The sequence below is a fragment of the Typopeltis vanoorti genome, unplaced genomic scaffold (genome assembly GCF_054136105.1).
Source record: "Typopeltis vanoorti isolate ZY-2024b unplaced genomic scaffold, IOZ_Tvanoo_1.0 HiC_scaffold_440, whole genome shotgun sequence".
Classification (NCBI taxonomy): Eukaryota; Metazoa; Arthropoda; class Arachnida; order Uropygi; family Thelyphonidae; genus Typopeltis; species Typopeltis vanoorti.
In genome coordinates this window covers 17,024-41,257 of record NW_028328106.1, presented here as the reverse complement: position 1 = coordinate 41,257, position 24,234 = coordinate 17,024, and the positions used below count along the sequence as shown (strand labels likewise).

Sequence of the window (24,234 nt, the reverse complement as noted above, 5' to 3'; positions counted from 1 at the left end):
CATCTCTCTCCCAGATACGATCACAAAACCCATGCACATGGTTTACTCGAACCCATAAAAGTTTCTCAGAGAATTGTTATAGTTGCCGGCCAACTAGGCCGGCAACTATAACATAATAACTATAACTTATCTTCAATAATTACAAAATATTACTGAGTAATACATCGATTACATTTTTAGCTACTTTTAAATTCTACTAATTTTAATTGCAGCGGACTTCTTGTCACCTATGTTGCTGTCGACGAAGTAATAAATAAGAAGAAGTCCTTTAGTATTTTACAATACATAGTTCATCGAATATGGAGGTAAGGATCCTATCTACCTTGAAAACGAATATTACGTAATTGATTTTTCTTGTCCCATACTTCTTTGTATATTTATCGTGAAAATATTGGCAGTATAAGATTATACAGTAATTGTATAATGGCCCCCTTTACAAATCCATATAGCTGAATCGTATTTCTTATGTCCATCATGTTAGCTTGAAATAAATAAATAAATAAATAAAAGAGTGTATTTATTATTATTATTATTATTTCGGGTAACTCCAAGGAGTCGACAGACTCATCGAGGGAGGCCCTAACATCATGTCAGGAACAACTATTCGACATTCACATAGTATCTATCACACCTAGCCTTGAACTCATTCACAGTTATGGTACCCACAACAGACTCTGGCAGTTTATTCCACTCATTCACCACTCTCCAAGTAAAAAACCTAACATTCCTGCTAATATCCCTGCTAACCACACTCTTTTCCAGTTTCCATGGATGGCCCCTAGTCCTCCCACCATCAGTCCTGTAATCAAAAATATTTTCTGAATTAATCTTATAGAAACCCTTCAGTAATTTGAATGTCTCAACCGCCTGTTAACCAATTTTTGCAACCCATAAATCTTCAACCTGTTCTCATAGGGTTCATTCCACAGACCTGCTATCATTTGATCACTCGTCTCTGGATCCTCTCCACCTCCTCCCCATCAAGAAGAAACCCTGGCACCCATATCTGGGCACAGTAGTCTAGATGGAGTCTTATGAAGGCTCGATACAGAGGAACAATAACCTATAACCTGTTTATCTCTGCTTGTTAAAGTATTTTTCAGCATCCAAGTGATTTGATGAGCTGATTTAGCCACTTTTGCGATGTGCCCCCTAAACGTCAACTCGCTATCCACCAACACGCCCAAATCCCTGGCCTCATCAATCTCCTGGAGTACGGTTCCACCAATGTGATATACTGCTGCTATTCTTTTCACCCCAAAATGCATAACCTTACACTTTGCCACATTAAATTGACATCCATTTTTCTTAGCCCAGGCCTCCAAACAATCCAAATCATTTTAAAAAAGTTTGACATCCTGTGCACACACAACTGCTCTACCCAAACTTTGCATCATCAGCAAACAAGTGAACACTTCCTCTCAAATCCTTTCCAATATCATTGATGAAAAAATTGAAAAGCAGTGGTCCAAGAACAGAACCCTGCGGCACAGCACTAGTCACAAGCCGTCTTTTAGACTCCACTCCTGAATAAACCACTCTCTGGTATCTCTCCTTCAACCACCCTGCTGTCCATCTCACCAAACCTATATCTATCCCCATCTGCTCCAGTTTACTGATTAGGGTTCCATGTGGTATCCTATCAAAGGCCTTAGCAAGGTCCAATATAATCACTGTAAACCCATTACCCTTCTCCAGTTCAGCTGTCACTGTGTTATAAAACGTGAGCAGGTTACTGAGGCATGATCTACCCTTCACAAAACCATGTGGTTCCCCATACAGTATCCCATTTTTATCTATCCAATCCGTATTCTTCACTTCAATATTTTCTCCAAGACCTTGATAAAGATTCCTGATATGCTAATCAGTCGGTAATTTGCAACAGCAGTCTTGGAACCTCCTTTATGCAGTGGAACTATTTTCCCATCGGGACTACCCCTTCGGGACTACCCCAGTCGTGAGACTCAAATTAAACAAAATGGTCAAGGGCACTAACAATTCTTTAGCCGTTTCACGTACGACACCAGCTGGTATACTATCCAATCCCACAGATGTATTGACATTGAGGTTTTGTAGTAGACTACTCACCTCCATTTCATTCACCACAATTCCAGTATAATCTATTGGTTAACTTATTTCTGCAATGTCGCCACTTGGATGATATATTCTTGCAAAGTGCTCTCTCAGTAACTCAACTATATCCATTGCTTCAGTTACCTCCCTAGCATCGGCATTCTTTAAAATCATTCTGCCATATACATTTTTTTTTTTACTTGCAAAAATATCGAAAAAACTGCTTAGGATTCTCTTTAGCCTGCATGGCTAATGTTCTTTCATAATCCGTTTTTGCTTTTCTTACCACACTCGTTACCTTTGTGGCCTGCGCTTTATACCGTTCATGTGCCTGCCGGTCACCTTTCTCCTTAAATTCCCTCCAAAGTTGTTTCTTTTTCTGCAGCTCAAGCTTAATGGTGTTATTCATCCATTTAACCCCAACTTGATTTACTACTCGGACTCTTGGTATACAGTCAGCCATTGCCTCATACAAACACTTCTTAACCGCCTCTCATGCACTATCAACATTTAGCCCTTGCAGTTTTACATGCGATGGCACTGAATCAATCAAACACCTAAGCTTATCATACTTACCAGCCCGATAATTCCACATATACCCTGTCTTAATTGTAAATTCCACACCTTTAGCCACCTCCAAAGTCAAGACCCTATGATCATTCTCACCAGTTGGTGGCAATGTGGTCATATTCGTTACAGCCAAATTCTCAGATGCTATTACCAGGTCAAGCACTCTCACACCCCTAGTATTTTTCATTACATGCTGTCGCTGATAGTTATCCCATAATAACCGCATACAATCCAATTCCTTCCTCTCATGTGTCCTCTCCTCCTTCCAATCAATCTTAACATAGTTGAAATCTCCCATAATAATTACCCTCCTTTAACTCATTTCTTCTATTTGCTTATGCATACTTTCTCCACCATCTATTCCATAACCTGGACTATAGCAGCACCCAACTGTATATTTTGTTCTGCTAGTTTCAATCTCATACCAAATAGCCTAAAATGTGCTATTTTCACTATCCTGAAATTGAACTTCTATTCTCCTTGGCTGTAGCTCATCAGGTATCATCAATAACACTCCTTCCCCCATTTTATTCTCCCTATCACTCCTGAACACGCCACACCCCCTTACATTCAATCCTAGCTATATCATCTTCTGTCAGCCATGTTTCACTAATGCCAATAATCCGTGGCCTGGAAGTGCCAACCAAGGCCAAAAATTCTTCCTTCTTGTTCCTAACACTTCTGGCATTAGTCTACATGAATTGCAGATCCCCGTTAGCCCCATCCCTTCCTTGTTGCCTTATACTAACTATCCCATTCTGAATTGTTGTCCTTACTCACTCGGGCATATTACACACATTCACACACTCACCCTAATCTGCATATCTACTCCACCCCCCCTTAATAACTCTAGTTTCCCTGATTCTGCACATCCATTTCCACTTCATTCAACAACACCTTTTTAAGTCTCCATACACCGAATCCATTCAAATGTAAATGAATCCTTAACGATCGCACCAGGTTGGTACGATTTTGTTAACCTCTCAACTGACACACCTCTTAGTAAGGAATCTCCATACAACATTCGTTCTTTCATTTTGTTTACACTCACTATCATTTACACTCACTCTCAATGCCACTCTCACAGCTATCAGGTACCACCTCGTAAACATCCCTATTCATATCTTGCATATCACTGTGCATCTTTGTTTAAAGATTCTCACTTTAAACAACGATATCACTCACACGACCTGAAGCACTCTTTGAATCCTCACATTCTTTATACTTTTTGCACACATTCACTCCTCCACTATCGTTGTTTAACCAGACTCCAACTGCTCCTCAATGCATACATTTCGCAAACGTTAAACTGAATCAAATCCTTTAAATTAAAATGTTTAGACAAAGATGGCAACCTGGTCGCCATTTTGGTATTCTTATTTATGGGACCATGTGCACAAATAATCGTATCTATCACTATTTAAAATACTCAGAAAACACACACAAATCACCCAGATAAACATTTATCTCTTCAGGAGCAAGCAGCAAACACTACCCACCATGCATCCCTCTTATTTAGAAGTATAAAAACTTTAGATATATTTACAAAATATGGTATACATGACCAACACGCAGTAATGAATGGGGACAGAGGAACAAATTAGATCCTAGAAAAAGAGGTCAATAAATGTAAGGTGGACTGGGATATTTTGAAAATTTGACATAGCAATGAGAACAATGAATTTGGAGTACTGTGATTTATATCTATTAATTGCTTATCTTCATCTGGGTAGTTTGCTTATATTTCGGGGGTCGGGATTCTCAAGTGAAGGTGATTTAGCTGGACTCAATAGGGAGTGGCAGATTTTTCTACTGTTTTTCACCCCCAAATTACGCAACCCAACAAAAACAACCCAAACAATTAAAAGGCATAACTCTCCTCGGAGCCTTAGTTGCTTCGGCAAGAAGAATTCGAAATCTGTAATTACAATAATCTATCTTGCTAGATGAAAATCAGGAGTTTTCCAGAAGACCCTTCCACATCTCTATAAGACCGTAAAAACTCACCCTTAATGGAAAAGACCTTATAAAGTTATTCGCCTCCTTGAAAGTCTTTCAAAGGGCATCATTGTTAGCGACTGTGATAGAAATATTTTGTACTTATATGATTGTATGAATTCTACTTATTTCTAATTCGAATTCATTAATGTATAGATTGAACAATAATCGCCCAAGGACTAAACCCTGAGCTACATCACTGGTCACCTTAAATCTGGCTGACTCACACTCAATGTATACCACTTTTTGATATCTGTCCATCAACCATCCACTGATCCAAGTCGAGAGTTTATATTCCAATCTCATATTCTCCAGTTACGCATCAGCCTATCATGTGGTATCCTATCAAATGCCTTAGAAAAATCCAACATTATCGTCGTGTGTCCATTTCCTTTATCCAATTAGGCCATAACATTGTTATAAAATATGAGCAAATTGCTAAAACATGACCTTCCTTTAGTAAACCCATGCTGTTCTCTGCATAGTACAGAATGCTTGTCTACCCATTTGTGTATGTGAGTACTTACCAACTTCTCTAAAATCTTCACTACCGCACCAGAGATACTAATAGGTCGATAGTTAGACACATCAGTTTTTGCACCATCCTTGTGCAATGGAACTATCATACATTCCTTCCATTCCTGTGGTATCATTCCTGAGCTGAGACTCGAGTTATACAAATGTATAAAAGGCCTAGCCAATTCAGTTGAACATTCCTTTAACAAACGGGCGAATATTCTCTCTCTATTGCAAATTCTTATTCAGGTTATGCAAGAGCTCTTCAAACTGGTTTTCATGAACCTCGAACTCTTCATCCAACGTAGCAGTAGCACCATGCACCATGCACCATACACCTGATTGATATATCTGAGCAAAATGAGCCCTCATTAACTGAACAATCTCTTTAGCTTCCGACACTCGAGTACACTCTGCATTCAATAAAGTTATTCTTCCACATTCGTTCTTTCTTTTGCTTAAAACATAATGACAAATTTCTTTTGGATTGCCTTTACCTTGCACGGCCCAATTTCTGTTCATACTCTGATTTAGCTTTCATCACAATACTTTTCTGGCCTGAGTTTTATATATTTGGTAACACCTCTCACTCTATTCTCACGATATTCTTTCCCCATCTTCTTGTGGATCTCTTGCTTAATAAGGTTGCACATCCATTTCACTCCCAACCTATTTATTCTTCGAAACTAGGGATACATTGAGATACCGCCTCATTCAAGCACTCTTTCAAAGATTTCCATGCATTGCTGAACATTTTTCCATTCAGTAACTGATACAAGGAGACCAAAGACAGTACTCTTCTAAGTTGATCATAATTTCCAGCTTTTATTTATTTATTTATTCCACCCCTAAACATGCGAGCAGCATTCTTCTCCTGTGCAGATTTTAAATTTCTATATAGGTAAGAGTTGGTTGGAAGTAAAATATGATCTCAATCGAAAGAGAATGTCTAGTTTTTGAAAGCTATTGATGTGATATATTTATGCCAGAAGAGACGTAGGTGAATATTAGTTCATTTCCCTCATCACTCTGAAATCCCAATCTGAATGACATTTCTGGAGTCATCATTAATGGTCTACATTACGAATTAAAACAGTAATTCTGTTAAAATTTCTTGTAGACTCCAGAAATGTCATTGAGATTGACATTTCAGAGTGATGAGGGAAATGAAAGATAAAATAACTATAATGATCGTATAACCATTACTAAAGAACTCATGCCATGGAAATTACTCATAGACTATATGGTAGTGATGAATCCGTGTATGTAGTAGGTCTAGATGCGTATATAAGCTGAGTCACTTATCTTCTTGCTTTGATACCCATCTATAGACAATTCTATGGACATACACCTTTTGCCCAAAAAGAAACCGAACTTCAAGAAAATAGTAGAAACTAGTGGCTCCACCTGTTGTCGAAAACGGCAACCTTCATTAGTGTTGTGTCAACTGTTTATGTTTCATTAGAAGCCGAGTTATAGTGCCAAGAGTGACGGCGTGTTTTGACGCACGGTCGGTCATAACGATATTCATGCAGTACGCGACGAATTCTCGCTATCAATCGCTTCAAAACTTCGAGATAAAACTCACCATTGACCATTTTGCCAGGTGGAACGAATTCTTTGTGGATAATGCCCTTGGAATCGTTGAAATAAATCAACATTGTCTTTACTTTTGACTTCTCCAAGCGACTTTTTTTCGGATGCCCCTCTTCTGATGGTCTCCACTCAACACTCTGTTGGTTTGTTTCGGGAATGTTACTGATATAATTCACCAGATAACCTAATGATCATTCTTTATTAAAAAAAAAAACTAATTTAATAATGCCTGAAGTTTCATTTTCCGTGTGGAATACATCACTTTGATGAACAGATTGCACACTTTTGTTACGGTTTTCTCTTTTCGCATTGGATCAGAACATTTTCTTATGTGATGGTATAACAAAAATTGAAGGGTAAAATGAAAGTTGATTAGGGAGTAAGATCATCCCACCTAAGGAAGAAATTATCGTAGTCTTCTCAGAAATATGAAACCTCCCTAACCGTGTTCAGACTGAGCCATGTAATATTGTTTTGACTACGTCTTAAATTTAGGATTAATAAGATGTAATCATTGTCATTATTACAAATTTAATATTCAACTAAAATAAGGTCATATTTATTTATACAACTTAAAATTTAGAATCACACAAATTTGCAGTTTGAAGTCCCAAAAAATGTGCTCATTCTAATATCCTTTTTCCAGACTTCAACCTTCCCACATGGCCGTTTTGCTGTTATTGTTTCTGATGCCTTTGACAGGATCAGGACCAAAACATCACCATGCAGTTGATTGGCAACTGAATCCGTGTTACGACAGCTGGTGGAGGAATCTGTTGTTCATCAATAACTTTCAAGTGTCCGACAAAATGGTAATTAAATCCTATTGATATTTGGTAATGTTTAAGTCAGTAATTCCCAAACTGTGCGCTGCAGCTCCATTGGGGCGCCTTGGTATCTCTCCTTGGCCTGACTCCCACTAAAGAGAACTCAATAAAGGTCGTCCCCGGTCTGGGTAGTGTCCCTTTCCATTATGCATTGCTTATACACGTCCGAAAGGGAGGTTTGTTTTGCATTATGGGATACATACCGAGGCAAGTAATGCGAAGTCATTAGCCTCTATATAGAAGTAGCTTAGACGTGAATATATTTCAAGCCCAAAACTTCGTTTTGCTTACTTGGGAAAAGGATTAAAACCAAGTATATAAAATTTATTTCTGAGAGACCATCATATCCCTTACTGGGGGTGAAGTGGTTTGAGAAAATTCCATGTTTGATCTCTAGAGAATCGGCTCCAGACTGTGTAAAAATGTTAATGAATATAAAATTAATTTTAAAAGTAGAAGCATCCTTAACCCAATCACAATAGTTATGTACTATCAGTCTACAGCTTTCGCATGTGGAAATACTCGATGACAAAGATTTGATCCTTCTTGTATGAGCTATTACAAAAAACTATCGAGCAGCGACATGAGTCAGGCTTGAGGACTTGTGCACGTAACTCTACGATAGGTTGCCATAGCATGTCTCCTTTAGGCACGACCTAGCACAGTAAGCGGCGAGAGTATTATTGGCTAGCTGATCACGAAGCCTCCACAATAGGTTGCCATCACTTCCTAAGCTACGATATTTTTTAATACCAGTGTACCTGATCATTCTCAAGGTTCAGAATAAGAAACCTTATGCTACAGGCAAAACAAGGCTGTAGCTACTTCAAACATTCAATAAGTAGACAGGTGGTGTTTCATCGGCAAATGAAAATCATGTAGAATGTATTTTATTCATCTAGGGAAGATGTACGTACATAGTAGCAATACTTGCCATGACATAGCCTGTTTATGGAAAGAGTTCATACCATGGAAAGATGAGGTTGTTTTGAATGGTCGACGCTATGTATGATGCGTCACTAGCTCAATAATAGATCAAATTTGAAGGTCATCTACGCAGTTGAAATTCTAGTGAACATTCGTATGATTTCACATTTAATAAAACTGTATTTGCACCTTTGTTTTTAAATTAATATATACCAAAATGATCTGAGAATTAAAAGTAGAAATTTTCGATTTCAGTGCATGGGTCACAGCTGGTATGTAGCATGCGATTTTCAGTTGTATATTCTCATCCTCATAGTTCTTCTCCCATTATTCAGGTAAGTATTATATTTTAATCATTCTTTTACACAAACTGAATCTATTCCACAATGATTGTTGCTACATTCCACTGCTTGGTGAAGGTCTCGCGTGAGAGCTGGATCTACTTTTCTCATAGTAACCCAGTTCTTGTGTGAGTGTATTTGTATGTAAGTGTATTCACACGCTTTGTACAACTCGCAGACGTTTCGATGGCGCTGCGACCCCGGCCTCTTCAGTGGATGGGGCATCTGCATCGTATGTACCCCAAAAGGACTGTGAGACTAGTGTGGGAGGCCAGACCCCGATAAGGCGGCCGCCAGGGAGACCGAGAATGAGATGGGCGGATCAGGATGAGGAGGATCTGCAGGTTGTCGGGCTGGAGACCGAAACGTGGCGGATAGTCGCAGAGGACCGTGCCCAGTGGCGTCACGTGGTGCTTGAGGCCAAGAGTGCCACCGGGCTTATATTCGAACCCGCAACCAAAAGGCTGGGGATTCGAATCTCGCCCTGGGCATGGAATGTTGTGATTTTCTGTGGAAATACTAGCGGTGGTAGTGGTGGTGGTGTATGGTAGATTTTGTTGCTGTATTTGCGGTTCGTTGTAGTTGGAGGATTGTGAGTGGGGGAGAGTTGTAGAGCCTCCCTCGATAAGTCTGTGGACTCCCTGGGGGTTTCAAGTAGTAGCAGTAAAAAAATAATAATAAATCCAATTGATACTGACGAATCTGTCAAGTAAACGTAGCAGTTAATGTGTGGGCAGAATGAATAATACATCTTTAAATTAATGTGTTTTGTTCTTTGAGATTATAGTTAAAGAGGTAAGGATGTCTGCATTAGTTGAATTATTATAGATTCCGTTAATACTTTGGTTTTTGGAGCTCGTTTCTCTATTTTTCTGAAAGGAAATCCAAACTTTTGGAGTATAATGAAAAGTGCCAAAATTTTATTTTCATTCCAAGTGAAATTTTGAATGAAAATAAATTTTATGTTCATGTCATGAAACCACGCAGTTACCGCAGTAGCCTTATGATACGGTGCATTGTATTGCTGAAAGAGACAATGGTCGTTTCCATAGGAACGGCACAAAGTAAGAAGCATTGAATTGTCCAGAATGTCCAGATATCTCTCAGAGTTCAAAATTCGTTTCACAACAAAGATAGATTCAAAGGCATACCAGAAAAAACTGGATCATACCATCATACCACCACCTCCAAATTTAATAGCATGGCATCCGTGAAATCCATGCCCTTCCATCTTCTCTGTGGAGGGTGCAGCGTGATTGTTCACTCAATACCACAGCCTCCGAAGCTTCCACGTTCCACTGTACACTCCGTTTGTACTCCTGAAGACGACGCTGCCTCCAAATTTAATAGCACTTTGAATGCATGAGTGAACTGGACATCAATAATGATAGGATAAGGTAATAAGCAACTTTTGCCAATAAAAGCAAACGATTGTTGTTATACCTCCTGTTTTCTATAACGGATTTTTTACCCCTGTATGCATCAGCGTACAGTCAAATTTAATAAATATATTTTACGTTGCTATCGGTTAATGTAAACAGAAAGAACGATAATATATGTTAAAAACATTCATAATTTGTGGATTCATGAAATTTCAGTTAAAACTTGGAAATATTATGAAATTACAGCTTAGACAACTTTCTTATTTTCTTAAGGTGGCCAAAAGTTGGATTGACTCTGAATGGAATTCTAATTATGCTTTCAATGCTATCCGTTGGTGTCACAACCTATTTCAAAGACTTGCCACCAGTACTGCTCTTAAGATATACAGATCGTCAGTAAGTGTGTTATCATTTTTAAGTAACATTTGGTAATGTAAACTAATTAAGTGATGAATGACAAAGGAATACAATGTTGACATAACCTCCCAATTTTCGGCATAGACTTATGCAAGTATAATATAAAAGATACTTATACAATATACTTTTGCGGGATGAAAAACTCCAGGATAAACTGGGAAAAAACCCTACTGTCCACCCCCAAGACCAGCTAACTTGGCTATGGCTGAGGAAGATCCTTCAGCTCCTCACCTTGCTGACGGAAATCGAACCTAGGACACTTCTTCCTCACGCATATGGTTGCGAAGCACATAACTATTGGGCTAACCGCGTGAACATAACTAAACATTAGTTTTGCAATAAATATGCCACAGTATTCAAAACTGAAAAGATAGTATACAGTCAGTGGCTCAAGGTTTAAAGTCTCAGCTAGCAAAGTAGCTTAAATTTAAATTTATACTTTACAAGGCAATCTACGAAATCGAAATCAATAACACAGACTTGCAGAACAAATGCTGAATACTAAACACAACTCTAATAGAAGGATTCATTAAGAATTTCATTCCAATTCCACTCATCAAAATTTGTAACCAATCTTACAAATTGTGATGAGTTTAACATTATTTTAACGATTTTCATGCGTACTTTGTAGAAAGGTTCATTGTTAACTGTTTATCAAAGAAACTTTCTCATAAATAATATTTGGTTGCAAATTTAAATGGAAATAAATAAAAACAAATATTTATTTCTGTAAACATGATCTACAGTATGTAGTGCATTTTCTTCACAGGTTCCAAGCTGAGTATGTTTCCTTTTATATTCGTCCCTACACTCACCTTGGTCCATATTGCATCGGAGTCTTCCTTGGATATTTCCTGGCCAAAACACCAAAATTAACAATAAGGCCGGTAAGTACCATCATATTATTCCTAACCATGCACTGCATTATACATTTGAAGAGAGGATAAATTGTTTTGAACAATACAAACATATGATAATAATAATATTTTTAAGCCGTTTATTATATCTTACGGGGGACTCCAAGGAGGCCCTAAACATTATGTCCATCACAACTATTCGACATTCAAACAGTCTCTATCATAGTTTGCCTTGAACTTATTCACCGTCATAGCACCCACAACAGACTCTGGCAGCTTGTTCCACTCATTCACCACTCTAAAAGTAAAAAACCCAGCTCTAACACCCTTACTAACCACACTCTTTCCCAGCTTCCATGGATGTCCCCTAGTCCTCCTACCACCAGTCCTCTTCTCAAAAATATCCTCTGAATTAATCCTATAGAAACCCTTCAGCAATTTGAATGTCTCAATCATATCTCCACTCTTCCGCCTATCAACCAATTTCTACAACCCACAAATCATCAACCTGTTTTCATAAGGTTCATTCCATAGCCCTGCTATCATCTTAGTTACTCGCCTCTGGATCCTCTCCACCTCCTCCCCATCAAGAAGAAACCTAGGTGACCAGATCTAATCAAGATGGGGACTTTTCAAGGCTTGATACAGAGGAACAATAACTTGCTTATCTCTGCTCGTCAAAGTATTCTTCAGCATCCAAATGATTTGATGAGCTGATTCAGCCACTTTTGCGATGTGCCTCCTAAACTTCAACTCCTTATCCACCAACACTCCCAAGTCCTTGGCCTCATCAGTCTTCCAGAGTACAGTTCCACCAATGTGGTATAATGCTGCTAATCTTTTCACCCCAAAATGCATAACCTTACATTTTTCCACATTAAATTGGCATCGATTCTCTTTAGCACAGACCTCCAATCTCTCCAAATGATCCTGCAAAAGTTTGACATCTTCTGCATTTACTATTGCCCTACCCAACTTTGCATCATCAGCGAACAAATGAAACGTTCCTCTCAGATCCTTCCCTATATCGTTAATAAATAAATTAAACAGCAGTGGTCCAAGAACAGAACCCTGTGGTACACCACTAGTCATAGACCATCTTCTGGACTCTACTCCTAAATTTACATCATGCTGAGTAAACTACTCTATGGAATCTCTCCATCAACCACCCTCCTACCCATCTCACCAAACCTATATCCATCCCCATACGTTGAAGTTTACGGATTAAACTTCCATGTGATATCCTGTTAAAGGCCTTAGCCAGGTCCAGCATTATCCTTATCCAGTTCAGCGTCACTGTGTTATAAAATCTGAGCAAGTTACTGAGGCATGATCTACCCTTCAAAAAGCCATGCTGTCCACCATATAGTATCTCATTTTCCTCAATCTTTTCCTGTATTTTTCCCTTGACTACTTTCTCCAAGACCTTGACAACGACTCCTGATATGCTGATGAGTCGGTAATTTGCAACAGTAGTCTTGGATCCTCCTTTATGCAATGGAACTATTTTCTCATCTTTCCATTCTAAACCAGACCCGAGACTCAGATTAAACAATAAGGTCAAGGGCATTGACAATTCTTTAGCCGCTTCACGTAAGACCCGTGCTGATATACCATCCAGTCCCACAGATGTACTCACATTAAGGTTTTGTAACAGACTATTCACCTCCACTTCATTCACCACAATTCCCATATAAACTAATGGTTCCTTCATTCCTTCAACGTCCCCACCTGGATGATATACTCTTGCAAAGTGTTCACTCAGTAATTCCACTATATCGACTGATTCAGTGACCTCCCTACCATCTGCGTTCCTTAAAATCATTCTGCCATGCACAGTTTTTCTTTTACTAGCAACATATTGAAAGAACTGTTCGGGATTCTCTTTAGCTTGCATGGCTAATTTCCGTTCATAATCCGTTTTTGCCTTTCTCACACACTCGTTACCCTGCTGGCCTGCGCTTTATACCGTTCGTGTGCCTGCAGGTCACCTTTCTCCATAACTTCCTTCCAAAGTTGTTTCTTTTCTAATAATAATAATAATAATAATAATAATAATAATAATAATAAAACGTTATGGTAAGGAAGTTTAGGAGGGGATGTCCTAAGCAACATATCTATTCGGCACATAATGGACTCCATGGCAAGTCTGTAAAAGAGACCAGAAAGTGGACAGCATTTTTTTATATCCCTCCTTTATGGTGATATGGCGAGCCTGTTGTTTATCCCAACACTTGGGATAAACGTTTATCCCAAAGCTGTTCCAGCTTTTTTTTTAACAATGAATTTCATACAAATTTTCTTTTTTTTGTGTGTGTTAATAATAGTTACTGTAGATGGTAATTTATAGTTTGCAAATGAATAAGATTACATTTTTAACAGCATTTATAGTATACCAATATGTTATATTTTACAAATTTTGCTTTTAATATATTTTAGCGCTGTAACTAAAGCTGTTCGTAATCAGTATTTCATAATCCTGATATCATTTAAAGCAATCTCCTTTCCACTCTCTCCAATATATCAGAATCACAACAGAAAGCAGGAATACAGACCTGTGTAGAATAGTCCAAGTGAGGTCTTATGAAGGCCTTGTAAAGAGCCAAAATAACATCCTTATCTTTAGACGTGAACATTCGTTTCAGCATTGCAATTATCTTTTGAGTTGTTTAAGAATTTAATTTAAGAATTGAAGAAAAATCTCTTAAGAATTTCTTCTACAAAATTCTCTGATTCATTTTGTCTGAAATTCCACAATTATTAATGTTAATTTATATGAGAATTTTACTTGTAGAGTCCTTCACTATCAAATAAATTGAAGTTTCTAAGCAAGTTTTAAATGCAAATATATTAATTGTTACCAACATATTAGATTTGTATCATCATCATCATCATCATCGTCATCATCAAATTCCTGACATATACCTTCAAGGGGGTGTACAGGATATGATAGTACTACATGAAAAAAATTACATCATTAATAACTTCTTATGTAAAATTTTGGTTAATTTCTCTCTTATTCCATATGAATTTATTCAATTGACTTCTTACCATACCAGCTTTGTTGATTCTATTTCCATATTTGATATACTATTTTCACTAAAAATCATGCCTAAGTAGCTGAAATGTTTTACTTGTTCTATTGGTTCTCCATTCACAACACAGTTGATATTTTCGCTGGTTCTACCCTATTTTCATTGTCTTTGTCTTGTTTTTGCTGACCTTCATACCATATCTATTACAACAGCTATTTAGTCAGGGAATCTTGCAGACTAGTACCAGATTTATTTAGAAGGATAAGGTAATCCGCATAAAGCAAACAGCTGACATTAGCATCTCCAATTCTGATATCATGTTTAATACAATTTTCCTGGAGCCTGTGTAGCTCAGTGGATGTGGCGTTTGCATACCACGGCGCTTGGTCGCACGAAGGAAGACTTAGTTTCGAGTCTAGTCGGAGACTAGAAGAAATTTTTGTAAGCCTTGTTTCGACCAGTTCCCGAGTTAGTCGATCTCTGGCATGGGAAAGCGGGCTTTTCCTCCCGGAAACTCGAGTTTTTCGTCCCGTAAATTCAAGAAAATCGACCGTAGAACCCACATTATTTCAGACATTAAATATATTGTGTTAGGGTTAGGGACCACGAGATGGCGGCACATTTGAGCCGTCTCTCTTTACTCTGTACCGCTTAATTAGTGATAGCCTTGGGATATCTGTCTCTGATTGGTACCAGTGGAGATTGAACTGCCCACTCAGTCTCCAAAAGTTAGATAGGGCTAAATGGCCTCGCCTACTCCCGTATACGGGAATAAAAAAGGCGTTAGCTGATAGCTGATACCTTTCCTTCATAATGTGATCCATATAGATAATGAACAGAGGGGATAATGTACATCCTTGTCTCACACCAGTTTTAACATTAAACCATCTTCCTGTACTTCCTTCAATTCTAATTGCTGACTTATAACTCAAATAAAGACTAAGTATTGCTTGATATAATGCCCCATTGACACCATATAACTGCAGCGTATTGAATAGCTTCTCTCTTGGCACCTTGTCATATGCCTTTTCCAAATCGACAAAACTTAAATACAGCTCTTTGTTATATTCCCATGCTTTCTCGACTATTTGTCGTAAAGTGAAGATCTGATCCTGACAGCCTCTATTTGGCCTGAATCCAGCTTGTTCTTCACCCAGCTTTTCTTCCACAATTCCTCTCAACCGTTTCTCAAGTATACTTGCATAGATCTTGCCAGGAACACTCAGTAGGGAAATACCTCTGTAATTCTCACATTCAGTTTTATTTCCCTTTTAATATATATGGGTACTATGAGAGCTCTACTCCAATCATCGGGAATTCGTCCCTTTGTCCAGGCCTTCTGAACTGTGCAGTGCAGCCACTGTAAGACTTTTATACATCCATACTTGAGCATTTCTGGTTGAATAAAAAGGCAGCAGGAGTAGAATCATCTACTCCTGCTGCCTTTCCAAATTTCAAGCCTTTGATGGCTTTTTCTACTTCAAGTATGGATATGTATTCCTGACTGCATGCCTGGTCAGTGTTTTTTATCACTGTGCTGTCATCACTGCTTGTTTCATTTAGCAGTTTTTCAAAGTAATTACTCCATACTTCAAGGATGTCTTTTTCGCCATTTTTCATGTCACCTTCTTGAAATTTATTTTCTTTGTTTTTAATTTCTTTTTTTATTACAGTAATCAAAATTAACACATATAATTAATAACAATAATAAGGATGGTATTAATAATTTGCTTTGGCAAAAGTTCGGCCAAATCTATTACCCTCGTTACATGTGTGTGTGTGTGTGTGTGTGTGTGTGTGTGTGTGTGTGTGTGTGTGTGTGTGTGTGTATATTTATGTATATATGTATATATATATATATTTATGGCGTTGGCAATATCTTCTATTAAGGTGATAATGCTTTTGGTTTTATGGAAGCCATATTGGTTTTATGAGATAATGTTAAACTTCTGTAATTAGGTCTGTAGGCGAATTAGGTCTGTAAATTAGCGAAATTATCACAGTTTTGTATTTGCTGGAATTACTGGAATAATAACAGTGTCTAATATCATGTTTATTAGTCTCAGAAGTATAGGATTAAGCTAAAGCACATTGTTCAACACTAGGGTAACTCGTATCAAAGGTGGGTAAAGTTCTGATCACTCTTAGTATTTCCCATAATGTAAAACACATCTCCTAGGAGATGCATGATGGTATACATTATGGTGGTTGGTCTTCCTCTCCGTCTTTGTCCATTTGAGGGGCCGTATAAAACTAAGATGTCAAAGTATAGAGAAGGTGAATCTCTAAGCCAATGCAGTTGACGTCTGCTTTGGGTTTGAATCAAGGGTTTTTGATTTGCCTTTTCTAAAATATTGGAATTTCGTTTATAATCCTTTCAACAGTTACCGAGTAACAGTCTCAAGCTCGTTGTCTTAAAGATATTAATGGTTTTAATTGCTTTTTTGGCTGGAACCGTCACATGTTTTTCCATGATACAAGAAAATAGCCTGAGAGGTTGCTTTGTAAATCCTAATTTTTGTTGCCAAGGTTTCCAAGGGGAGATTTCGATATATTTCTTACATTCCTGTGTTGACTGAGAGTTTATATTTTCTTTATAATATGTCATTTATACTATTATTTATATATGAGTCTAAGTATTGAAAGTCTTCTACTTTTTTCTAAAGGTTTGTTAGTGAACTGTTGAGTAGTTCTTCTCTTCTTGGGGAGTTCATGATAGAGCTTATGTTGTACTGACTTAGTGTATACCAAAGTATGTGTTACTTTTTGAAATAGCATGCTAATGATTTATGTTAATGTCTCGTATGAAGATGAGTCGATGTGTTAAAACGAGTTCAATACCGCGTAGACATGCTTCTACTTCGTGGAGAAAGCTGAGTGGATTTTTATCTGGGAGTCTGCTATTATATTTATCGTGTATTTGACACTATGTTTATCATTATTTGTAATTTCCAAAATTAGTGTTTCCATGTGTTAATTAGTGTTAAAATTAACAAGTCAAAATTTAGTGTTAATGCAAATTCGATACGAGTTTCGTTTTCTGTCATGTTGTATTTTCTTTGATAAATGCCATGATTCTCCCTCCTGTTTTGTATGGTCTACATAAGATATAGGACTCGTAGTTTTTGATTTGCATGCTTTTAGGTCATTTATTGCAACTTTGGGCAGGATCAATACGTCTGGGTTTGTCAAGGTGTAGTTGAGCAGTGTTTAGGACTCGTAGGGATCTCCATGCTAAAGGTTTTAGACATAATCTTAAATCTTCCTGTGAAGGATGGTGGGAGTTAATGAACTATATTGGTAGACTGATTAGATTGGATTCTCTTACAAGTATATAAGCTTGGGTGTTTTGATTCTGTCTCAATATAAGCCAGTGTTTCTTTATACTCCTTATGTGTGTGTATATGACAGTGAAGTTGGTATTGGTGGAAATGTAGGTCTATATCTTTATTATCTTTCAAAAAATTACATGAGTGTAACGTACATTTTGTTGCGTGTTATTAAAATAATTATAATTAATAGAATAATACAATAATTAATGGTAAAATGAATTGTAATTCTAACAAAAACAATTTACGTTTACAGTTTTAAATTAAAGCAGCTAAACAGCTATTTTTTCATTTTGTCATTTACATTTTAATTTTACAATTTATTTGTATTCACAGCACACATTAACAATTACTGTTTTTGTAGTTTTAAAACGGTTTTAATTTACAAGTGTATTTTAATTTGCAAATCTCACATTCGAAGCTAGGGTTAGCTTTTATGAAGAGAATGCTTTTAGCACGCACTATTTATGTTGGGTATTTTTTATGGATAGAAAATAGGAATTGGATGCTGGTGATTTGTGAAGTGAAAATAGGCGTGATTGCTATATTAATTGTGTTGGTATAACTTCCACAGTTCGTGTTCTAATATTTTAATGTGCTGTAATTATCTATGTGTTTTAAATTTTGTGGTAGGTTGTTAAGAAGCGTGGGTATGAGATGGATCTCACTGCAGAACAGTATGAGTTGTTGAAGGATCTAGGGGTGTAGAATTTTGTTGGATCATGTTAAGCGATATATGTCTCTGTTGATGTTGTTATAGTAATACCAATACCTTAGAATTTATTTAGTGTTTCAGATTTTTATGCTCAGGATTTTGCGCATCAGAATAAAGAGTTTGATTATTGGCTGTGGTAACGATTTTCTTCAATGATGCGGAGTTTAGTATATAGGTATTCTGTATGTTTTGTCCATTTGCAATCTATGTAAAGATATTGTGTTAGAGGTATGATTTCAGTTACTATCTAATATTGATGATATTTATTATATTTGAGTTTAGGTAGAAGTAAGTTGTAATTTCGCTTAGGTCTTTGTGTACTTTTTCTTACTACAGTCTGCATAGACTGTTATGATGTACCTGAAAAAATATATACATAGATGGCTGCTCCCAAAGTGAAATACGTAATTAATTACTCCCCTTGTGAACCGTTCAAAATTAAACTGTAATCAGGACTATCATGTCGTTAACAAACGACTTAACCGGTTGACAACCTCAGCTATGCAGACAATACAGGATTAATAGACTCATCTTTAGCCAAGGTGCAACAACACTTTGACAATCTATGCCAAGATGCGAAAATATTTTTAGAAAAGGCAAACCAAAAATCCTTGATTGAAACCAAACTCAGAGGTCAACTTGATTGGCTTAGACATCAACTGAAATATTTCCCTTGTTCATAATTTGACGTCTTATTTTTATACGCCCCCTCAAATAGAGAAAGACGTAGAGGAAGACAAACTAAACAATTCTGACAGTATATTAACCATCTTATCAGCACACATACTCTCTCTCTCTCTCTCTCTCTCTCTCTCTCTCTTTGTCTCCACGAGAAATAACTCAAGTGGCTCATAACCGATATGCTTGGAAAACTAGGTATAATAATTAACTTTTTCTTATTCCTATTTATTTAGTTCGTATCCCCATTAACCTTTTTAATAATACTTTTTTGCCTCTATATTATGTGTTTACAACACATGTTCTTCTAATATTCACTACGATGATTATACAGAATGTTTGTATAATGAATAACCAATATAATAATAATAATAATAATAATAATAATAATAATAATAATAATAATAATAATAATAATAATAATAATAATAATAATAATAATAATAAATTAAGTTAAGGGGATAATAAATCCCTCATTATTTTAAAGCCGGATACATTATGAGAAAATATTAAGGATAGTGATGGAGCTTGCTCCATCTTTACTCCGAGTTGCCCTAGTGTTGTACTACCCAGGTGTTGACTTACGCTTGGACTCGCCGATTGTTCTTCGGCATGAAACTCTTAGATTTCGATCTCCGAGTTTCGACGACGGCGATACTTACCAGGAGGTCCATGTCAGAGATCACGTCAATGCTTGATAAATCAAGTGAGTGTGGGGGGGCCATGCGACGGGTCCACCACGCCCAATCAATCGAGACCCAATCCATCGATACCTGCCCATACATTAATGGCGAAGCGTTGTTGTGCAGCATGTGATCGCACAGCGTGTGGGCTCTCATGGGCCCACACATGAGCACTGTGGTGATTAAAGATCCCTCTTTGCGGGTAAATGAAGCTTCATCCGTGAAGAAAACACAAGTTGGAAAATTTGGATTATTGTATATCGCATGCAACACCTCCTCTTCCATGGCTGGATTTCCCGCCGATCGTGGCCGCCCACTATCATGCCTGCTAACCCTGCATAAATAAGAGATAAATCTGAATGAAAAGATATAAATCACTCCCACTTGGAAAGTCACATAAAGATTATTCGTGCTCTAGATGTAGTTCTAAATAAGGTCTTCAGCAGAACACATTTTTAGAACACATTTTTAAATATATATATATTATTTATTTATTCATTCATTTATGTATTTTCTTCCACTTGATTTCTTGTAACACAAATACGAAACTAAATTAATTGTATATGTAGGTTATGCAATGGATTGGCTGGGGATCAGCAATAACCATCAATACAGCTGTTTTATATGGATCTTGGGGATGGAACCGTGGAGATGATTGCAGTTTAACCGAGAGCATTTTGTATGCTGCAATTAATCGGACTGCTTGGGCAGCAGGCATTGCCTGGCTTGTTCTTATCTGTGCAAGCGGAAGTGGAGGTATGCGTAAACTTTGTCACAAGTGGAAATTAGTATTGAGAACTTTTATTTAAAATAAGACAAATGCAATTTTACGTTTAATAAATTTAAACTTTAAAAGAGTCTCTTGAATTAAACCGTGATTTGTGAAAAATGTAAAAACATAGTGTTAGCTTTAGTGACCACGAGATGGCAGCACTTCTCAGTCGCCTCTCTTCACAAGAAGCCATTATTGATAGTCTTCGGACAGCTAGCTCTGATTGGCTACTAATGGATATTGAACATTCCCCATCAATCTCTATTTTTTAGAGCAGCTGTCATATCTCTTTAGAGGGATGGACAATTACCCAGTATAGAAAATTTTTATCTTTTGTATATATTTATATAATTACAGTAAACATTTTGTTATTTTGATAACTGAGCTTCATTCGTTGAATTTACACATGTTGATCTTTGAAGTCAATATACCATCACGGATACGGATCTAAAACATTCTAAAATACATAAAATTACGCATATATCCACACTACTGCGTTTTTCCCAAAAGGTTAGACATGTAAAGATGGGGAATAAGATAATTGGAGGAATGAATCTTCAAATATAACACTGATAAACAACGAAATTAAGCAATAATAAGACAAAGGATAATAAACTTGTGAAAGAACGTTTTAGGACGCTAAAACATGTAACAAAACACTCAGAAAAATATTATTTTTTCTCCAGATTGGGAGAAAAAATAATTAAAGAAATATGCGTATATGATACAAAACGGATTTCAGCATTCAGAAGAATTACCATACGATCACCTCTCATTCATTAAACATTTTATATAAAAAACTGTAAATTCTGTAAAAAATGAAGACAAATTTTAAGACTAAATGTAGAATGGATAAACATAAGCAAAATAAAGTATTATATCTTAAAAAGTAAAAAAAAAATGTAAATTTAAATCCATTGATTTTTTTTGTCCTGTTTTGTATTTTGCAGGATGGGTTGACGCGATTCTCTCTTGGAAAGCCTTTATACCATTGGGAAGGTTGACTTACCTTGTTTATTTGCTCCACTTCATTATTCAAATGGCATTTCTGGCTAGCCTAAAAGAAGATGCAGAAATAAGTCATCAAGTTGGCGTAAGTAAATCTGATGTACAACAAATAGTGAGTAAAATAATATTGAAGTTTTTTACTCAAAAGAAGTAATTATGTAAAATGGAATCACAGAATCAAAGAGAACGAGAAACAATTAGAAATAAAATACAACAGTTACCTCCTACAAAATTACACTATTAGAAAATAGTACTCATCTCAAATTCCTCTTCCTTCTGATACAAATGTAGAATGGATAAACATAAGCAAATTAATTAAATAAACAGCAGAAGAAATCTTAGCATAAAAGAAAAGACCCCAGAGGAAAAACGGACTGCAAGTTTGGATGATGAAATAGCAATGCTCATAGAAGAGACTCAACAAGCTTAAAGCTACAGTTACAGATATAAATACCATAAAAGTTTACGAAAGTAAAAGATACAGTGCACACCTATTGTCAGACAACCTCTCCGAGATTCTTGGAATTGATGTATTAGCCATGGCCATCAAAGTAATTGTATTGCCTATAAATTAACGAAATATCTGAGTAAACTGGAAGAAGATACGACAGAGTTTTTAGTAATCTGAAAGGAGGAATTGACGCAACATTACAAACAAATATTTGTAATCTATCACTTAGTAAAGGCGAAAGAGAAAACGAAACTAAATCATGCTCCAATAGATTCATTGGAGATGGATAGAAATGAAAGAAGCTTTATCAACAACAAGAAATTTAAAAGCAGCGGAAACAAGTGGATTTCATTCGGATTTAATCAGATACAGTGATGTCCCTTTTCGAGTAAGGTCCCTGAATCTCTTCTTGATAAAGAAATCAAAAAGGACATCGCACTTGGCATTGGTATAATACCAGATTACCTTTGATTGAGAGTACTTGTGCAAGCCTTGTTGATATATTGTTTTAGGCTTACCAATCGAAATATTTGCACCGATCGTGTCACTGGAGAGACTCTTACTGTATGGAAATATACATTACTCCGTCCCCTATCTAAGCCTTGGTTCTCTATAACGACTACTGAGGATGTACAAGCGAAACGTGGAGCTTACCACAAGCTTTTATCACGAAATCCATCTTCCTTTCGTGCTTATACCAAGCCCTGAGGAGCTTCAAGGAAACGATCTGTTCTTCAAGAATAGACGTCGTTTAGAGAAAAAAGAATGACACTTGCAGACTGACACACACACACACACACACACACACACACACACACACACACACACACACACACACACACACACACACACACACACACACACACACACACACACACACACACACACACACACACACACACACACACACACACATAACTTTATGTTGTCTTTATGTTTTTCTAGGTATGGCAGTTCCTTGGTCATCTTACTGTCGCCTATGGAGTTTCTTACATTCTTTCTATCCTAGTGGAATCGCCAATGCTTGCTATGGAAAAAATAATTTTTAGAAGACATAATGAGAACAAAAAGAAGACAGACGATCCTCCTGTCATTTGTGAAATAATAGTAGATGAAAAGGAATTAGCGAAAAAGAAAGAACCATTCACGATTCATGAAAATGGAAACGCTACGAACAATGGTATTGATAATAAATGCTTTATTCATGCCTTTGAACACGCCTATCAGTTGTGATAGGATGCAATTTTGATGGAAATATTATCGGTATTTCGTATTGTGTATAAAATGTGCTTGCGTATAATTTAATTTTGTGTAGTGTTATGTACGGAGAACATATATATAACAGAAAGTAAATGACATATTATATGTATAAAAAATGAAGGAGAAGGTAATCCATGCTTGAATACACAAAAGCAAACCTACATCGATGGCGAGTTTCGTTTTCCTTTATCACTTATACAGTTATCACGTGCCATTAGTTTTCATTCTTTTTTAATCTATTATTATTATTTTTTGTTTTTTTTTCCTTAGACCTTGATCACGTTTCATATTAGTAGGCATCTTAATTTATATTAAGAACATTTAACAAATGATGTATAGTACTATTATTGTAAAGAATTTTTCTAACCTTGTAATTAGTAAATAATTGAACTTATTTTGAGTCTTTATTAAAAATATACGAAATAAACTATAAATACTATATATCATCTTTATATAAAATCAAAAAATAGAGTATTTCCCACGTGTACACGCAAACGACATCAATGCACACACAATTTAGCCACAAATATTAGTGCCGATAGATGGCGTAGTGTGCAGTGACGAACTGTGGCGTGTGAGTGTATATTTTAAGAATATATTAGTATAACAGAATGCAAACATTGGAATTAAACTAAGAGGAATATCGATAATAACGCCAAACTAGTTAATCAATCAATTTCATCTTCATATTTCTTGTACTGATCAACGATTATCAGAACAACCAAACCGCTTATACCAGCTATGAGTAAATACCATCTGAACACGTAAATTCACATATACATTTACTACAGATTGATAG

The 24,234-nt window shown here is 36.6% G+C and overlaps 1 protein-coding gene and 1 long non-coding RNA gene across 2 annotated transcripts; both read left to right on the top strand.

The window, feature by feature from the left end:
* Window positions 1–220: 220 nt before the first annotated feature.
* On the top strand, window positions 221–8,844 carry LOC150092140 (uncharacterized). Its single transcript, XR_016550617.1, has 3 exons — window positions 221–305; window positions 7,400–7,565; window positions 8,763–8,844. It is a non-coding gene; the product is annotated as an uncharacterized LOC150092140 (long non-coding RNA).
* Window positions 8,845–10,512: 1,668 nt separating this feature from the next.
* On the top strand, window positions 10,513–23,408 carry LOC150092139 (nose resistant to fluoxetine protein 6-like). Its single transcript, XM_090415274.1, has 5 exons — window positions 10,513–10,626; window positions 11,417–11,534; window positions 20,514–20,700; window positions 21,667–21,809; window positions 23,121–23,408. Exons 1-5 carry the CDS (start codon window positions 10,544–10,546, stop codon window positions 23,406–23,408), a joined length of 819 nt encoding a protein of 272 aa, XP_090271400.1. The 5' UTR covers window positions 10,513–10,543.
* The last annotated feature ends 826 nt before the right edge of the window (window positions 23,409–24,234 follow it).